At 62.5% G+C, this 13,582-nt stretch overlaps 1 protein-coding gene across 1 annotated transcript; it reads left to right on the top strand.

Annotated features, from left to right (window-relative positions):
* Positions 1 to 483: 483 nt before the first annotated feature.
* CHLRE_05g236802v5 (uncharacterized protein) lies at positions 484 to 13,569 on the top strand. The gene is made up of 12 exons (XM_043062277.1): positions 484 to 856; positions 1,970 to 2,159; positions 2,403 to 2,513; positions 2,651 to 2,709; positions 5,546 to 5,672; positions 5,785 to 5,886; positions 6,124 to 6,324; positions 6,470 to 11,044; positions 11,184 to 11,190; positions 11,295 to 11,629; positions 11,748 to 11,888; positions 12,049 to 13,569. Exons 2-12 carry the CDS (start codon positions 2,082 to 2,084, stop codon positions 13,108 to 13,110), a joined length of 6,798 nt encoding a protein of 2,265 aa, XP_042924841.1. The 5' UTR covers positions 484 to 856; positions 1,970 to 2,081; the 3' UTR covers positions 13,111 to 13,569.
* The last annotated feature ends 13 nt before the right edge of the window (positions 13,570 to 13,582 follow it).

Genomic DNA, 13,582 nt, shown 5'->3' with positions numbered 1-13,582 from the left:
GGCCTCTACTTCGCCGCCCTTGCTTGGGGTGGACCTGGCAGATTCTTAAACGACATCCCTAGGAATCCGCAGGATGCACGCGCACGTGGAGGGCAAGTCACGAGGGCAAGTGGAAGGCCCTCAGGCGCCACAGCATGCACCACCAGCCTATCAAGAGGACCGATCCTGACCGATGAATAACGACACTACCGTACTCCCGCAAGAACGCGGTACGAGACGGACTCGTTGAATGGGTTCCCCCCGCCACTGGCCCCCTTCAGGCCCCGCCCCTCTGCCCCCTCTTCAGGCCCCCCTTCCACCCCCTGATTGGGGCGTTTGAGCTTGGTACCGTAACGTAATCCAGGCCGCAAACATATCAGGAAATGTTGCCCAGATGTGACATTTTGCGCACGATGGCCCAACCTGCGAATGAATTATTGCAAGAGAAGTCCTCCACGCTACATCCACCTCTTCTATAGCTAGATATATATTCATTCATATAATCAAAAGCGGCATACTTTGTTTGCTCGTGGCGGGACTCTGTGTACCCTGCTCCTCTTCGCGCGCTTTCAGCATTTTTAGATACCAAAGACATCATGATGAGTTATGATAATTTGCACGCACAGACTGTTACCCCACACTGCAGACGGGCTCCAGACTACTCCGCCTTGACTCGCAGCAGCAACGAACCACTGGCATGTGGCATGATGTTGCACTGCTTATTCCTGCTAAAAGGGCACAGCTGTAATAGAGTGGGGCAGTCGGGAGTGCCAGGAGCGCCGGGGACTCAAGCCTGCGGACGAGCCACGCGCGTCCCTCCGCACTCTGCCACACTGCAAAACTGGCCACACAGAGGGCACACGAACGGGGATGCCAGGTACGGGACTTGGGTCAGGTACTGGGAACGAGATAAAACCCTGGCTGATAGATTCTCCTCATAACCTGCCAAGTCCAATCCAGCTGCAGGCGCGGAACTTGATTAGCAGGCCTTTAACTTGGTGCCAGCCACCCTTACATGCGCACTGCTGCTACGGGATGTAGCTGAGTCCTGCTGGAATTGCGCGTGTGTGGCATAGGCTGCCGTTTTTTAGTAGGCTGCCGTTATACTATACCAGTACATATTTCCAGGGTATTTCCAGGGCAGGAATGTGCACTGGAGCTGGACGAGGGACTAGGAGCGCAGACTGCCAGCCATCGAAGTCAGGATTGGATCAGCAAAGCAGGGGTCTTGGTACGCACGTGCTCTCACCAAGAGACCACGCTCGGTCACGGTATAAGCCAAGTATAATGGAGATGTTTGCCGGGATCAGGCAAAGCATGCGAAGTTCAAGGAACCTCGAAACCTGGAGAGAGCGGTTGGTGGACGCGACCCAGCAGTTGACGGATGCGAGACGACCCACGAACGTCTGCGAAGCGCAATCTTTCCGTAGAAAGTGAACATTTATTGCTAGCCTAGCGGCCTCGGACGCGCGCAAGGTTTTGAGTAGAACCTCTAGTTCTGAGATGCAGATGCAGACACCTTAATCCGAATTGCACATCGCTGTGTTGGACCGCATCGGTGCACCGTCCATGTCTCTCTGCCGCTTGGAAGAGCTGACTGGGTTCATGGTGAAAAGGTCGAGATGACAGTTGATCGGGACCCTTGGGCGGTGGCCTAAGCGGCAGTGCGTGGCCATGCACTCCAGCATATTGACTAACCGCGAAATCGCATGTATGAGCACGAGGCAGTAGCAGTGCCAGCAAGCGTCGTCAAGGTCGGAGGGTCGAAGACTTGCGCGCAAGCTTGCGCGCTCGGCGAGAGCTGCCTGTTTGTGCTGCTAGGCAAGGTGGTACAGCATATGCACTCATCAATGCAATCTGTGCGGACCGCTGGGTAGATAGGCTCACCGCCAAGGGCGATTTTCAACCCGGTTCTGCGCGTTCACCTTGGTTGCGCAATCGCATCATGTGCTGATGCTTCGTGTCTCCCTCATGCACCCTCATGCTACAGGAGCGCGACACGGCCTCGGCGCTTCGTGTGGCGAGGAGGCACAGACAAATCGACCCAAGGGCCGTGGCCGCGTCCCACTCCTACGTTGCGGCGCGCGCATATGTAGGCAGCCATGCTGCGGAGCTCGCCTGAACTTCAGCTGCAAAGGCTGGTGGTGGCGAGGCGCCAGGTGGCAGTAGCCAACGCCAAGGTGCGCACCGCGCCACGAACTGTCTTGGGCCTGGCCGTGTGGGGGCAGGAAGCCATTGTAGGGCGCATACCTACCTGCATGCGGTCGGCGCTGCCTTCATGGCCAGCTCATGACACTTTGCAAATGAGTGTCATATACTGGAACCACCAGCACGCCTGTGCCTTCTGCCTGCATAGTTATGTCCCCCATCAACACTATCGCCCAGCAGCCCATTCTGCTTGCTTGGTCCCTGCTGGTGCACAGGCTGTGGAGTTCCAGTTGATGACTCCAATTACATGCGGCTCCAATAAAGACCCATATAATGAGGTGGAGCATGTGCTGCTGCAAGTGCTGAGACATCATGACCCGGAGCTGGTGGGTGATGCCAGGCTATGGAGTTATGCAAGGGCGTGTGCACGGTTGTGGGCAGTTGCACGGCGTCTGCCTTCCGTAACTAGGCACTGATGCATGCACTCCTTCTCACTGCTTTTCCACGTTGTCCTTGTTTGCAGATTGAGAGCTGTGTGTGCGGCAAGCAAGCCGGTGGCGACCGACCTGAGAACATCCACACGTGAGCCAAGTGCCGCGGGGCGGGCCAGTATGTGTGCTTTTGTGTGCAGGGGGCTTATGCTCAAGCCCACCCTTGTTGCGTGCTGCTCCTCTTGCTCGACCAGTTTCTATTTCCTGTTATGTGCATGTCGTAAGAAATAAAGGTGGGCTGGGCTTAGGCTGGGCTTAGGCTGGGCTTAGGCTGGGCTTATGGTCCCATTGTGGTCCCATTGTGGTGTCATTTGAGACCCGCCCAGCCACGGACCCGGGCACAACCGCGCCATAGCATACACACAAGGAGAAGACAACATACGGGCACCGAAGTAACCTGCGATCTAGATAAGCCATTCGTACTGTTTTACCGCACCTGGCTCCGCGCATTGCCACCCAGCCTCAGTGAATGCGCGCCACATCATAATAAAACCATTCAGTTGTACCCCACGGTTGTACCCTCACACAGTCAAACTCAAACAATTCGCGCTACTGCGTACATTGCGTAAATTACACGTGCGCAGTCCCAGGTGTCGGGCGGGGGGAATAGCTGAAAGATAATCTCAAACTGGGAGCGTGGGCGAAGAGCGGGATAACACATGCGAATGGTTAGGCAACACACGGATACGCTGCGGTGGGTGCGCATACTAGATAGGCTGGAACGGGAAAGGGGGTTGGGGAGAGGTGCGACAGAATACGTGAAGTATAAAATGGGAGGGCTTACCTCCCACGAACGTGTGTGTATGGGAGTGGTGGCTCGGGTTCTGGTTGGTAGTGGGTGAAGGCGGTGCATTCTGTGCGGGGGGGGAATCTTTTACGGTTTGCTGGAGCAGCATCGTATTGCCGCGTCGACCCGGTAGTCATACTTATACCCGCAAAAAGCCTGTAACCGCCTCGTGTGATCGGCGAACGAGCGATCTGACCCCGAGTGGCACCCATATGGCACCCGAGTGGCACCCATTGTATGCGCCACGCCCTGGGTGTGCTCCAACGTTCACCCAGCACGCCGAAGGCTCTGATTCCCGAGTCCGCTGGTCGTAGTCGAGCTCACCTACAGGCGACAGAGGAAGCGAAGGCAAACGGCGGCAGCGAGGAAGTGTGACAGGCAGGCCATGGGCAAAGGCAATATGTGGGCGGGGCGGAGTGCAGCAGGCAGACTACATAGGGAACACGTGTCCTGATGCCTGTCCAGAAAGTTGAACACAACCCGAGAAGTGGGCGCCTTAGCGGTGGCGTGGAAAGTAAGCCGGGGCGGGGCTGCCTGGGGAACGTGACGGGCGGTAGGTGGTTGCAGAAGCGGCTCTGTATGCTTGCGGCCGCAATGACCACATCGGTGGGAGGGACATACAGGCATGAGGGGCGGGGCAGGCAGGGTCGCAGCCGGGCGTGCGACGGCGACAACAGGAGACCCCCCAGGGCGCACCGGCCAAGACCCCACAAAATGAATTAACCCCGCAGGAAAGCAGGAAACCCCAAACAAAGCAAACCACGGCACAGGGACCGGCGACAACACAAAACACAGCATGCGTACGGGGATACAGCCTGGCTCTCGCGCGCACGCACACTTAACGGACCAAGCGCACGCGCACCAAGCCGCCCACACGCTTGCGCTCAGGCAACCCAACTACCCCCTGCGTGTGTGTATGTGTGCGTGCGTGCGTGCGTGCATGCGTGCGTGCATGCGTGCGTGCGTGCGCGCGTGCGCTTGTGCGTGTGTTGAGACCGTACACGCGCGTAGTAAAGAATGGAACGAAAGCCCAACCAGACGGCGCCAGAGTTAGTTACTAACCGGAGCATCGTGTTACCACCCAGGCAGCCATACTTACCCGTGAGAAGCCTTTAGCCGCACCGGCGGCCATTCAGCCTGACCCCGTGATGCACCATTACGCATCCATGCTCCGTACCCTGAGCGCGCTAACAAACATTCATCCAGCACTCCAGATTTTCAGGTTCCGCCTGCTGGTCGTAGTCGAGCTCACGTACATGCGACAGAGAAAGCATGGCGCGTGTGTGAAAATGTGTGTATGTGTCAAATATCACAAGGAAAACATAGCGCAAAGACAGAGTATGTGATGCAGCAAAGCGACGGTGTGTGTGTGTGTGTGTGTGTGTGTATGTGTGTGTGTGTGTGTGTGTGTGTGTGTGTGTGTGTGTGTGTGTGTGTGTGTGTGTGTGTGTGTGTGTGTGTGTGTGTGTGTGTGTGTGTGTGTGTGTGTGTGTGTGTGTGTGTGTGTGTGTGTGTGTGTGTGTGTGTGTGTGTGTGTGTGTGTGTGTGTGTGTGTGTGTGTGTGTGTGTGTGTGTGTGTGTGTGTGTGTGTGTGTGTGTGTGTGTGTGTGTGTGTGTGTGTGTGTGTCGTGTAGTTCTTATGTGTGTGCGTGCGTGCGTGAGACAAGCACCTGCTAGTGAAATTCTCATAAGAGCAGGCTTCCCAACTTCGGTGACAACTTGGCGGTAATTGAGGTCAAGAACTAGTGTGCTAGCGATCCCGTAGCGGTTGGGTACTGGCATCAAAACGGCATAAGTGTAGATTGTGATTAAAGATTGTGATGAGGTGGGCTGAAGGAACGCTAGCTGCAGAATCCCTAAACCTTCACCACTACAGAGGTTGCGAATGACTAGCAGGTACGGTAGTAGGTCACTGCGGTGTGGCAGGGCATTTCAGTACAGAACACGCCAGCAGTCAAGGAGCAATGCTTGCTTGCTGGCACATGCATCCCCCAGGGCTGCGTAGTCATGCAAGGTGTCGATTGGAGGGGCGCGGGGTGGTGTATCGTCCCCAATCAACCGGGAACACGGGATGCGGGACGGGACAAGGGGACCCATTGCCATAAGAAGTAAATCATCACTGCTATGTCTGACCCAGCAGGTTCGGCCCATGCCCAGTGGCCTGCCTGTGGTGGGGCGAGCAAGTGGTGGCGGCGGCGGTTCTGCACCTCAACCGGCCGCCGCCCACTTCAGCATCGTCCGGTGTCCGTGGTAGCCCCCACCTGCAGGTGAGGGGTGCGCACATGGGGTCCTGCCTTTGCACCTGCAGCCATCTCGGCTTGCCTACATTGTTGTTTGGAGAGCACACGGGAAATAATGCCGTGACATGATGGCACGCAGGTCATCCTGCAAGGTACGGAAACGTGGTTCCAGAAGCGGTACAGGCTGGGGCGGCTGCTGGTGAGCTGCATCATGCAGACCGCCGTTGAGGCGGGCCACACGGTACGAAGCGTTGCGTTTGGTTTGATGCAAGAAGGGCTTCCGCAGCTTGCCGTGCGGGTGGCTTGGGTGGGTGAGATGGGTTGGTGGTGCTGGATGTTTCCGCCGTGCTGGGGACGAGGTTAGTAGTTACGTACGTGGGTCAGCGCCCAGGTGTTTAGGCCTTAGCTGGGGCCACGCATGCAGCAGCGTGAACGCGCGAAGGCACTGCTGACCGGCCCCGCCCTTCGACCCTTGCAGTACATCACCGCCCTGGTGCCGGACGACGAACACGCCCTGTTTTGGGCGCGCGTGGGGTTCCGTCGCCAGCCGGTGGCCAACATTGCCGAGCTGCCAGCGCTGCACGCCACCCTGGAGCAGAGCCGCAGGCAGCAGGGTCTGGTTAGCGGCGCCAGCGTCTGGTACGCGGAGTTGCCGGCGAAGGCCATCGCAGATGCACAGGTACGGACGGCTTTGCCTACCGTGTTCAGGCCATCTTGGGGCCGCTGCAGCTATGGTTGACACGCATTAGTCACGGTGCTTGTGCTTTCATGAGGTATGTTGGGAGGGCGAGGTGTTGAAGTGCCGCCACGGTGCCTGCACGCAGGTGTGTGAAATTGCAAGAAGTCCGCAGCTGCAGATGCTGGCAACGGCTCAGGAGTCGTACGACGCCCAGCCGCAGCACGAGCCGCAGGCGCCTGCAACGGCAGGGCAGGCGCCGCCGCAGCAGCAGCAGCAGCAGCAGCAGCAGCAGCAGCAGCAGCAGCAGCAGCAGTGGCCCGGCGGCCAGCCGCCGCGAGGCGCCATCCATGGTATGGTGGGCGCGGTGGCTACTGGCGCCGTGATTGCTGCTGGCGTTGAGCCTCTGCCGCAGCAGGCACTCCCGCGCGAGGCCAGCACTACTACTGATCAGTCGCAGCATGACATGGATGACCGGGCGCTCCAGCAGGCGGGCGCCGACCAGCCGGACCAACAGCAGGCTGCGTGCACGTCGGGCGCCGCGTTGCAGCAGCGGCACGAGGTGGTGGCGCAGCAGCAGCAGCAGCAGCAGCGGCGGCGGCACCAGGCAACCGCGTCAACAGGTGCTGCGGCTGCAAGTGGCGACCGCTCTGTCAGCGGGGCAGCAGGCGCCAGCAACAGCAGCGCCGAGAACTCCCAGCCGCTGCAGCGGCCAGGGGCAGCAGCAGGCACGCAGCCGGCCGTGGGCATTACTGTCTTCCCACTGTCCAGCAGGGGCAACAGGGCCCCCTGTAACTTGTGGTGCGAATACGCACGCAAAGCTTTCCCGGCACAGGCGGAGGCCCTTGAGAAGGCAGTTAAACTACATGGCCGCCGGGGGTGCTGCCGTACGCAGCAGATTACGCTGCACTACCGGGCCGGCGGCCTCCTAGACGGCGAGCTCCACGCGTACACCCAGGCTGAACTTGCGTATGACGGTGGTACGTTCAGGATAAACGGTCTAGGGGAGCTCAGGCAGCAGACCGCTGCCATGCTCAATGAGCTGGCAGTGCTGCCAAACGACGGCGGAGTCGTGATACAGGCAACCGCAGCACCTGCAGCAGAGAAGCGGCAGCCGGCGGCTGAGCGGCCGCGCACGCGGCTTCAGCAGCAACGGCCCGGTGTGGGGCATCAGCGGGCGCGGCAGCAGCTGCAGGCCGCGGAGGAAGCGGGCACTGACGACGGGGATGCAGAGTCTGCTGACGAACAAAGCGGCGATGAAGCCTCAGCACGGCAGGAGCCGGAGGAGAATGCTATCGTCCTCAGGCAGTGCTACGTCACTACGCATCGCCACGCAATATACGTGCGGTGGCCGTTAGTACTCCTGCTGCTAGGGCCGGATGCTGCGGTCGTTGGGGCGCCCGGCGTGCCGCTGTACGACAGCAGTACGGGGCAAGAGATTTCTGGCGCCGCGCTGCAGACGAAGAGTAGCACCTCTCGCAAGCAACATGGGGATGCAACTGGTCTGGGCCGCTGGCTGGATGAGCATGACGCCGAAGAGAATGACCAGCTCTTGTTCAGCACCGAGCCTGGCCCGCCAACAGCGGCAGCGGCTGATGGCGCCGGCGGCAGCGCTACCACAGGCGCCCCTAGCAGGCCGCGCATTTACGTCGCCCTGCGTCGGGCTCAGCGCCGCCGGCGGGGCCCGCAGGCTGGCAATGGGGTCGCTGCGAGGGCTATGCAGCACCGGGGCCGTGGGGCTGCAGCGGAGGCACACGACACACCATCAGCCGACGACGTGGAGCCGGCGAGTGACACCGATGAGGTTGTGGACAGTTCGGACGAAGAGGCAGACGAGGACGAGGTCGTGGAGGTTTCGGAGGAAGAGGCAGAGGAGGACGAGTGCTCCGGCTCATGCGAGGTGCCCTACAAAGCAAGGATTCACCAGTTTGCAACCGGGTACGTCGGACAGCTTTTTGGGCGCAAGGCAGCAGTCGGCGGCTTCATCCCCGGCGGCAGTACCAAGCGCACCTCAGTTCCGCTGCGGGTGCCGTCGCGCCAGCGGCATTTGGCGCCGGCCGCGAAGCTGACAACACGCGGCGCGCGTGACGGTCAGGCAACCGCAAGGTGGTACGTGAAAGGCGTGAGCAGGTGGCTTCAGGAGGTGGGCCCCGCGGACACCGTGTGCTTTCGGACGGTTTGGAATACTGAGAATGGGGCCAGCGGCCGTCTGGAGGGCAGCGGGCGGCGCGTGGTAGCTGTCGAGGTCGCTGTACCTGCGGCGGCAGCAGAGGGCTCCGCAATACCCTCTGACGCTGAAGCACACAGCGCGCACGACGTCTCTAACGGGTATGACAGCGCGCACGACGTCGGGTATGACAGCGTGCACGACGTCGGGTATGACAGCGATATGGCGGCCGCTGAGGCAGCGGAAGCAGGGGCGGCGGCGGCGGGGGCAGCTGAGGCAGCCAGACCAGAAGCGGCGGCCGCAGCAACGGCACGATCTGCTGAGCTCGTCCTGACAGCGTCAGCAGCTGCCTATGAGAGCGAGTGCATTGATTTGGCTTCCCCGCTAATGGCCTCCTTGCTGGGCCCGGAGTTGACGGCGAATGGCGGTGCCGTGCACCACCCGCTGCGTGACGCTGCTTCTGGCGAGCTCATTGTTGACGCGCGGCTGACCAGATGCCGTGGTGGCGCACCCACGCGCCGTTGGTCGATCGCTGGTGCGGGCTTTGGCGCGTGGCTGCATGCGCGCAAGGCCGTGAAGGATGACCGCCTTGTGATGGCCGTCAGCGACGATGCGGCCGCCGCAGCAGGCAGCAGCGACCCCGCGTTCGGGCCTCCAGTCAACGTGGAGCTAAGACGCGGACCAGCAGCGCAGGACGTGCGTGTCGACCAGCGACAACGCAAGCGTGCCACGCGGCCAGCAGAGCAGCGGCAGGAGCCGTTGCAGCCGCTGCCGGCGCCCGTACTGCAGCAGACACCGACCCCGGTGGCTGCTGGCCAGGCCCACGCTGAAAATGCGGCTGCTGCGACAGCGCCGGTCGCCGCAGCAGCAGCCGCTGGCACACCTGGCGCCGCTGCTGCTGCTGCGGTCGGGGCCCCCGGAGCCGCAGGGCCCTCTGCTGCCGCCGAGGAGCAGCACGACGTGGCAGCAAGTGGTGTCGGCGCCAGCGGCGGGCGTGCGGGTGAGCGTACTGCCGGCTCCCTCCCCAGGTCTGCACGCATTCCCCTCCGCTCGGTGATTCAGGGCGAGGGCCCCGCTGTGGGCAGACCCGCAGGCGGTGCAGCGGTCGGCGATGCACCAGCGCATGCACAGGCAGCTCCAGGCACGGTCGCCGCATTGGGCGCGGCTGCCGCGGCCGCAGGCAGCAAGTGCGGCGCTTGGGAGGTGGATACCTTGCCTGCATTCAGCGGCCAGCAGCAGCAGCAGCAGCAGCCTGCGGCGACAGCTGCAGCCATGGAGGTAGGCGCGAGCAGCGACCACGAAGATGGCTTCGGGGCGGCAGAGCCGCCCCCAAACGCTGCGGCGGATGCAGTCCCAAGAACTTGGGGCGAGGCAGGCGCAGCGGGAGCAGGTGTCGCTGCAGTTGGCGCACACAATGACGCTCCCACAGCAACAATCCCGCAATTCAGCGAGGGGGGCCTACAGCACCTGCAAAAGCGCAGACGGCTGGGCCATCCGCGGGGTCAGCCGCAGCAGCCGCACCCGCAGCAGTACCACCACCAGCCGCTGGCGCCTGCGCCGCACGTTGCGGCGTCTTTTCGGGTTGCAGAGCCTTCAATGCCAGGGCCGGGCTTCCAACCCCCACGGCTGCATGTTGCGGATTGTGATGAAGGCGCGAGGGGGTATGCAGTTACGGGCGCGGCCGCAGCAGGCGGTGGAGGCGCGTGTGCTGCTGTCGCAGGCGAGCCCAACACAAGTGTGGGGCAGGCCGCGCAAGCGGATATCCCGCAGCAGCAGCAGCAGCAGCAGCAGCCGACAATCATTGCTGAAATGCCTCTGCAGCGCGTCTGGCGCCCAGTTGACACGTATGAGCCGCCGCCAGCAGCAGCAGCCGGAGAGGAGCATCTGCCGTGGCAGGCTGTTGCTAGGGCGGATGCTACCGGGGCCGAGGCGCTTGTAACTGCCAGCGCGGCAGCAGCGACGTCAGCAGCAGCAATTCAGCCCTTCGCCGCAGCAGCACAAGCCACGGCACCACCAGCTGATGGCCACCCTTTTGGCGCGCTGGCAGGAGAGCCCGACGGCGATGAGTCCGCAGCAGCTCCTGACGCAGACATGGAGCCTGATGCTGCCACAGCGGCCGCGGCTGCTGCGGCCCTGCCCATCGCCACGCATCATGCCACGACGACGGAAGTGGAGGCTATTTGGGTGCCTGCACCTGCACCGAGTTCGGCGCCGGGATTTCCAGCGCCCGCCGCGGCGCCCGCCGCGGCGCCAGCAGCGGCGCCAGGAGCGGCGCCAGCAGCGGCGCCAGCAGCGGCGCCAGGAGCGGCGCCAGCAGCGGCGCCGGCAGATGCAACAACAGCGGCGCCAGCAGCGGCGCCAGCAGCGGCGCCGGCAGATGCAACAACAGCAGACGCAACGCCGGCAACACAAGCAGCCACTGCTGCGGCTGCAGCATCGGTACCACCACCATCACCAGCCGCTGCAAGCGCCAGAGCGCCGGGCGACGACGCACCAGTGACGCAGCTGTCGCAGGCGCTGGCGGTGCATTACACCGATGTCATCAAGTTGCTGCAGGTAAGGAGTGCACAGCGTAAAACGGGTGCCATTAGCGGTGTGGCACGTGCCATGAGCCCATGACCCACCCCGGTTCAGCCACAGCACTCTCACGCACTTGATCTGTCTGCGCGGTCTGCCCCCATGCGCGCCAATTCAGGCGGTTGGTGAGCTCTATGGCAGCCATTGGGGAGCTCTATGGCAGCCATTGGGGAGCTCTATGGCAGCCATTGGGGAGCTCTATGGCAGCCATTGGGGAGCTCTATGGCAGCCATTGGGGAGCTCTATGGCAGCCATTGGGGAGCTCTATGGCAGCCATTGGGGAGCTCTATGGCAGCCATTGGGGAGCTCTATGGCAGCCATTGGGGAGCTCTATGGCAGTCATTGGGGAGCTCTATGGCAGCCATTGGGGAGCTCTATGGCAGCCATTGGGGAGCTCTATGGCAGCCATTGGGGAGCTCTATGGCAGCCATTGGGGAGCTCTATGGCAGCCATTGGGGAGCTCGACGGACGACCGGCAGCCAGCGCCACCACGCCCACCGGGCAGTGCTGCCTCTGGAGGTGCTACAGCGGTTCTGCGGCGCCCGCAAGGGCTGGACCATCACGGTGGGGATGATAGGGCGAACGCGCCCGCGCCGCCTTGCATGTCGCACTGTGTGGTAAACGGCTGTATGGGCATCCGCGCAAGCTTTCTGCGCCCTTGCTGTGCCCATGCTCACTCCAGATGGACACTGAGCGCGTGGAGGTAGACAATGGCGTGGCCGGTGCCGTGGGCGAGGCCGCGGCGGCACCTGCACCACCGGCCGCTTACATGACGACAATGCAGGTGCAGTCCGAAGACGTGAGCGCGACGGCCACTGGCAAGGTGAGGGATGAGTGTGGGTCCTGGATGGCAGTCAGCAGCAGTGCTCATGACAGCTGACTCATGACAGATCTGCTCTTGGCTTATGATGCAGCGACTGCGATCGGGCCTTGCCAGACAGATTCTAGCTAGAAGTGAAGGCGTCATCTTGACCCTGCCGCAGGTGGCGGCGGACAAGGAGACGGCCCGGCAGCTGGCGGCGGCGGCCTGCCTGCAGTTACTGCGCGTCCGGCCGGAGGACCTTGGGCCGCAGCCGACACCGCAGCAGCCGCAGCAGCGATCATCATCACCGCTAGAGATGCCAGCAGCAACGGCATCAACGCCGCCGCACCAGCAGGAGCAGTCGCCAACCGGCGGTAGGGCTGCGGCTGCGGCCATCCCAGGCTCAGCCCACGGCAGCGCCGCGGCGGCGGCACCACAGAACGGGCCCCGCCTGCCGGACACGGCACCGCCACCAGCAGAACCACTTGCTTGCCCGCTTCTGGCGCGCATGCCGCCGGCAGGGACACAGAACCCGCAGCAGGGGCAGCGCGGCGCGACGCCGCAGGCGGCCGCAGCGGACACGGCTCCAGTCGCTGAGCGACAGCAGGGCGCAGCAGGCGCTGCCCAGGCTGATGGCGCCGGTGGCAGTGGCGGCGCGGCGGCGGCGACGGCGGCGCCTGCTGCAGGATCTCCACAACAGCCTCCTCAGCACCATCAGCAGCACAACCCGCCTCAAGCCTACCAGCACGGCTACACACAGCCACCGCCTCCCAACCAGCCGCAGCCTCCGCCGCCGCAGCACGACCCGCGCTTTGCCAACCAGCACAACTATCCACTGCCACCGAACGTGTGGTCCTACCCGCCGCCGTGCGGCACCTACTTTATGCCGCCTCCGCCGCAGTACCCAGGCCCAGCGCCGGCATCGTTGGCACATATGCCTGCTGGCGCGCCTAGTGCTGGCGCCCCAAGCGGTGGTGACGCAGGTTGCGCAGCGCGAGCGGCCGCGCCACCGATGCCCATGCCGCCGCATCCCAGCGCTTACCCTGCGGGCTACTACTGGGCGCCGCCGCCCCATTCCATGGCAACGCCAGGCTATGGCGGACCCTACGCGGGCTATCCGCAAGCCCCGCCCGGAGCCTGGGGGGCGCCGCCGCCGCCGCCGCCGCCAGCCAGCGGCGCGCAGTGGCCGCAGGGGCCATGGGCGCCCTACCCGCCGGCGCCAGCACCACCGTCGGCGCAGTAATACGGTAGCTTTCTGAAGTAGGTCGTCTCTGTATGTTGAGCGAGGGCTGCGGCCGCTGGCCCAGCAGGAATTGTGACATGAACGGGGCAGTTGCTGGGAAGGCATGCAATGTTTATGTTGCGGAGTGTGCTTAGTCTTACTATTGGCGTGTCCCGTGCAAGTTGCGGCTTGTCAGGACACTTGCAGGCCGCAGTTTGGGTTGTGTGAGTGCTGTTGACTGGTAGGCTGCGGCAGCCGCGTAGTCAAGCCGGTGTCAGAGGTACGGTAGACGCACACAGATGTAACATGATGGTTGCATGAGGCGTCGTGGGAATACACGACAGCTTGCAGTGTATACCGTGCATGTGGCACTCGCAGACTTGTTACATGGTGGTACAGACGAGCTATCGCTGCATATAACTCTGAGGCATCGCATATCATCAGCAACCCACAAAACAACAGCGCCAAACATCATTATCCGCAACAAGGACCA

The sequence above is a fragment of the Chlamydomonas reinhardtii genome, chromosome 5 (assembly GCF_000002595.2).
Source record: "Chlamydomonas reinhardtii strain CC-503 cw92 mt+ chromosome 5, whole genome shotgun sequence".
Classification (NCBI taxonomy): Eukaryota; Viridiplantae; Chlorophyta; class Chlorophyceae; order Chlamydomonadales; family Chlamydomonadaceae; genus Chlamydomonas; species Chlamydomonas reinhardtii.
This window is presented reverse-complemented; position numbering and strand designations above follow the sequence as displayed.

Excerpts from the sequence above, each read along its gene's own strand:
- CHLRE_05g236802v5 (XM_043062277.1), top strand. The coding sequence starts at position 2,082 with ATGCTGCGGAGCTCGCCTGAACTTCAGCTGCAAAGGCTGGTGGTGGCG. Across the intron at positions 5,673-5,784 it reads GTGGTAGCCCCCACCTGCAG|GTCATCCTGCAAGGTACGGA; the intron begins GTGAGGGGTGCG and ends GATGGCACGCAG. Across the intron at positions 11,889-12,048 it reads GCGCGACGGCCACTGGCAAG|GTGGCGGCGGACAAGGAGAC; the intron begins GTGAGGGATGAG and ends ACCCTGCCGCAG.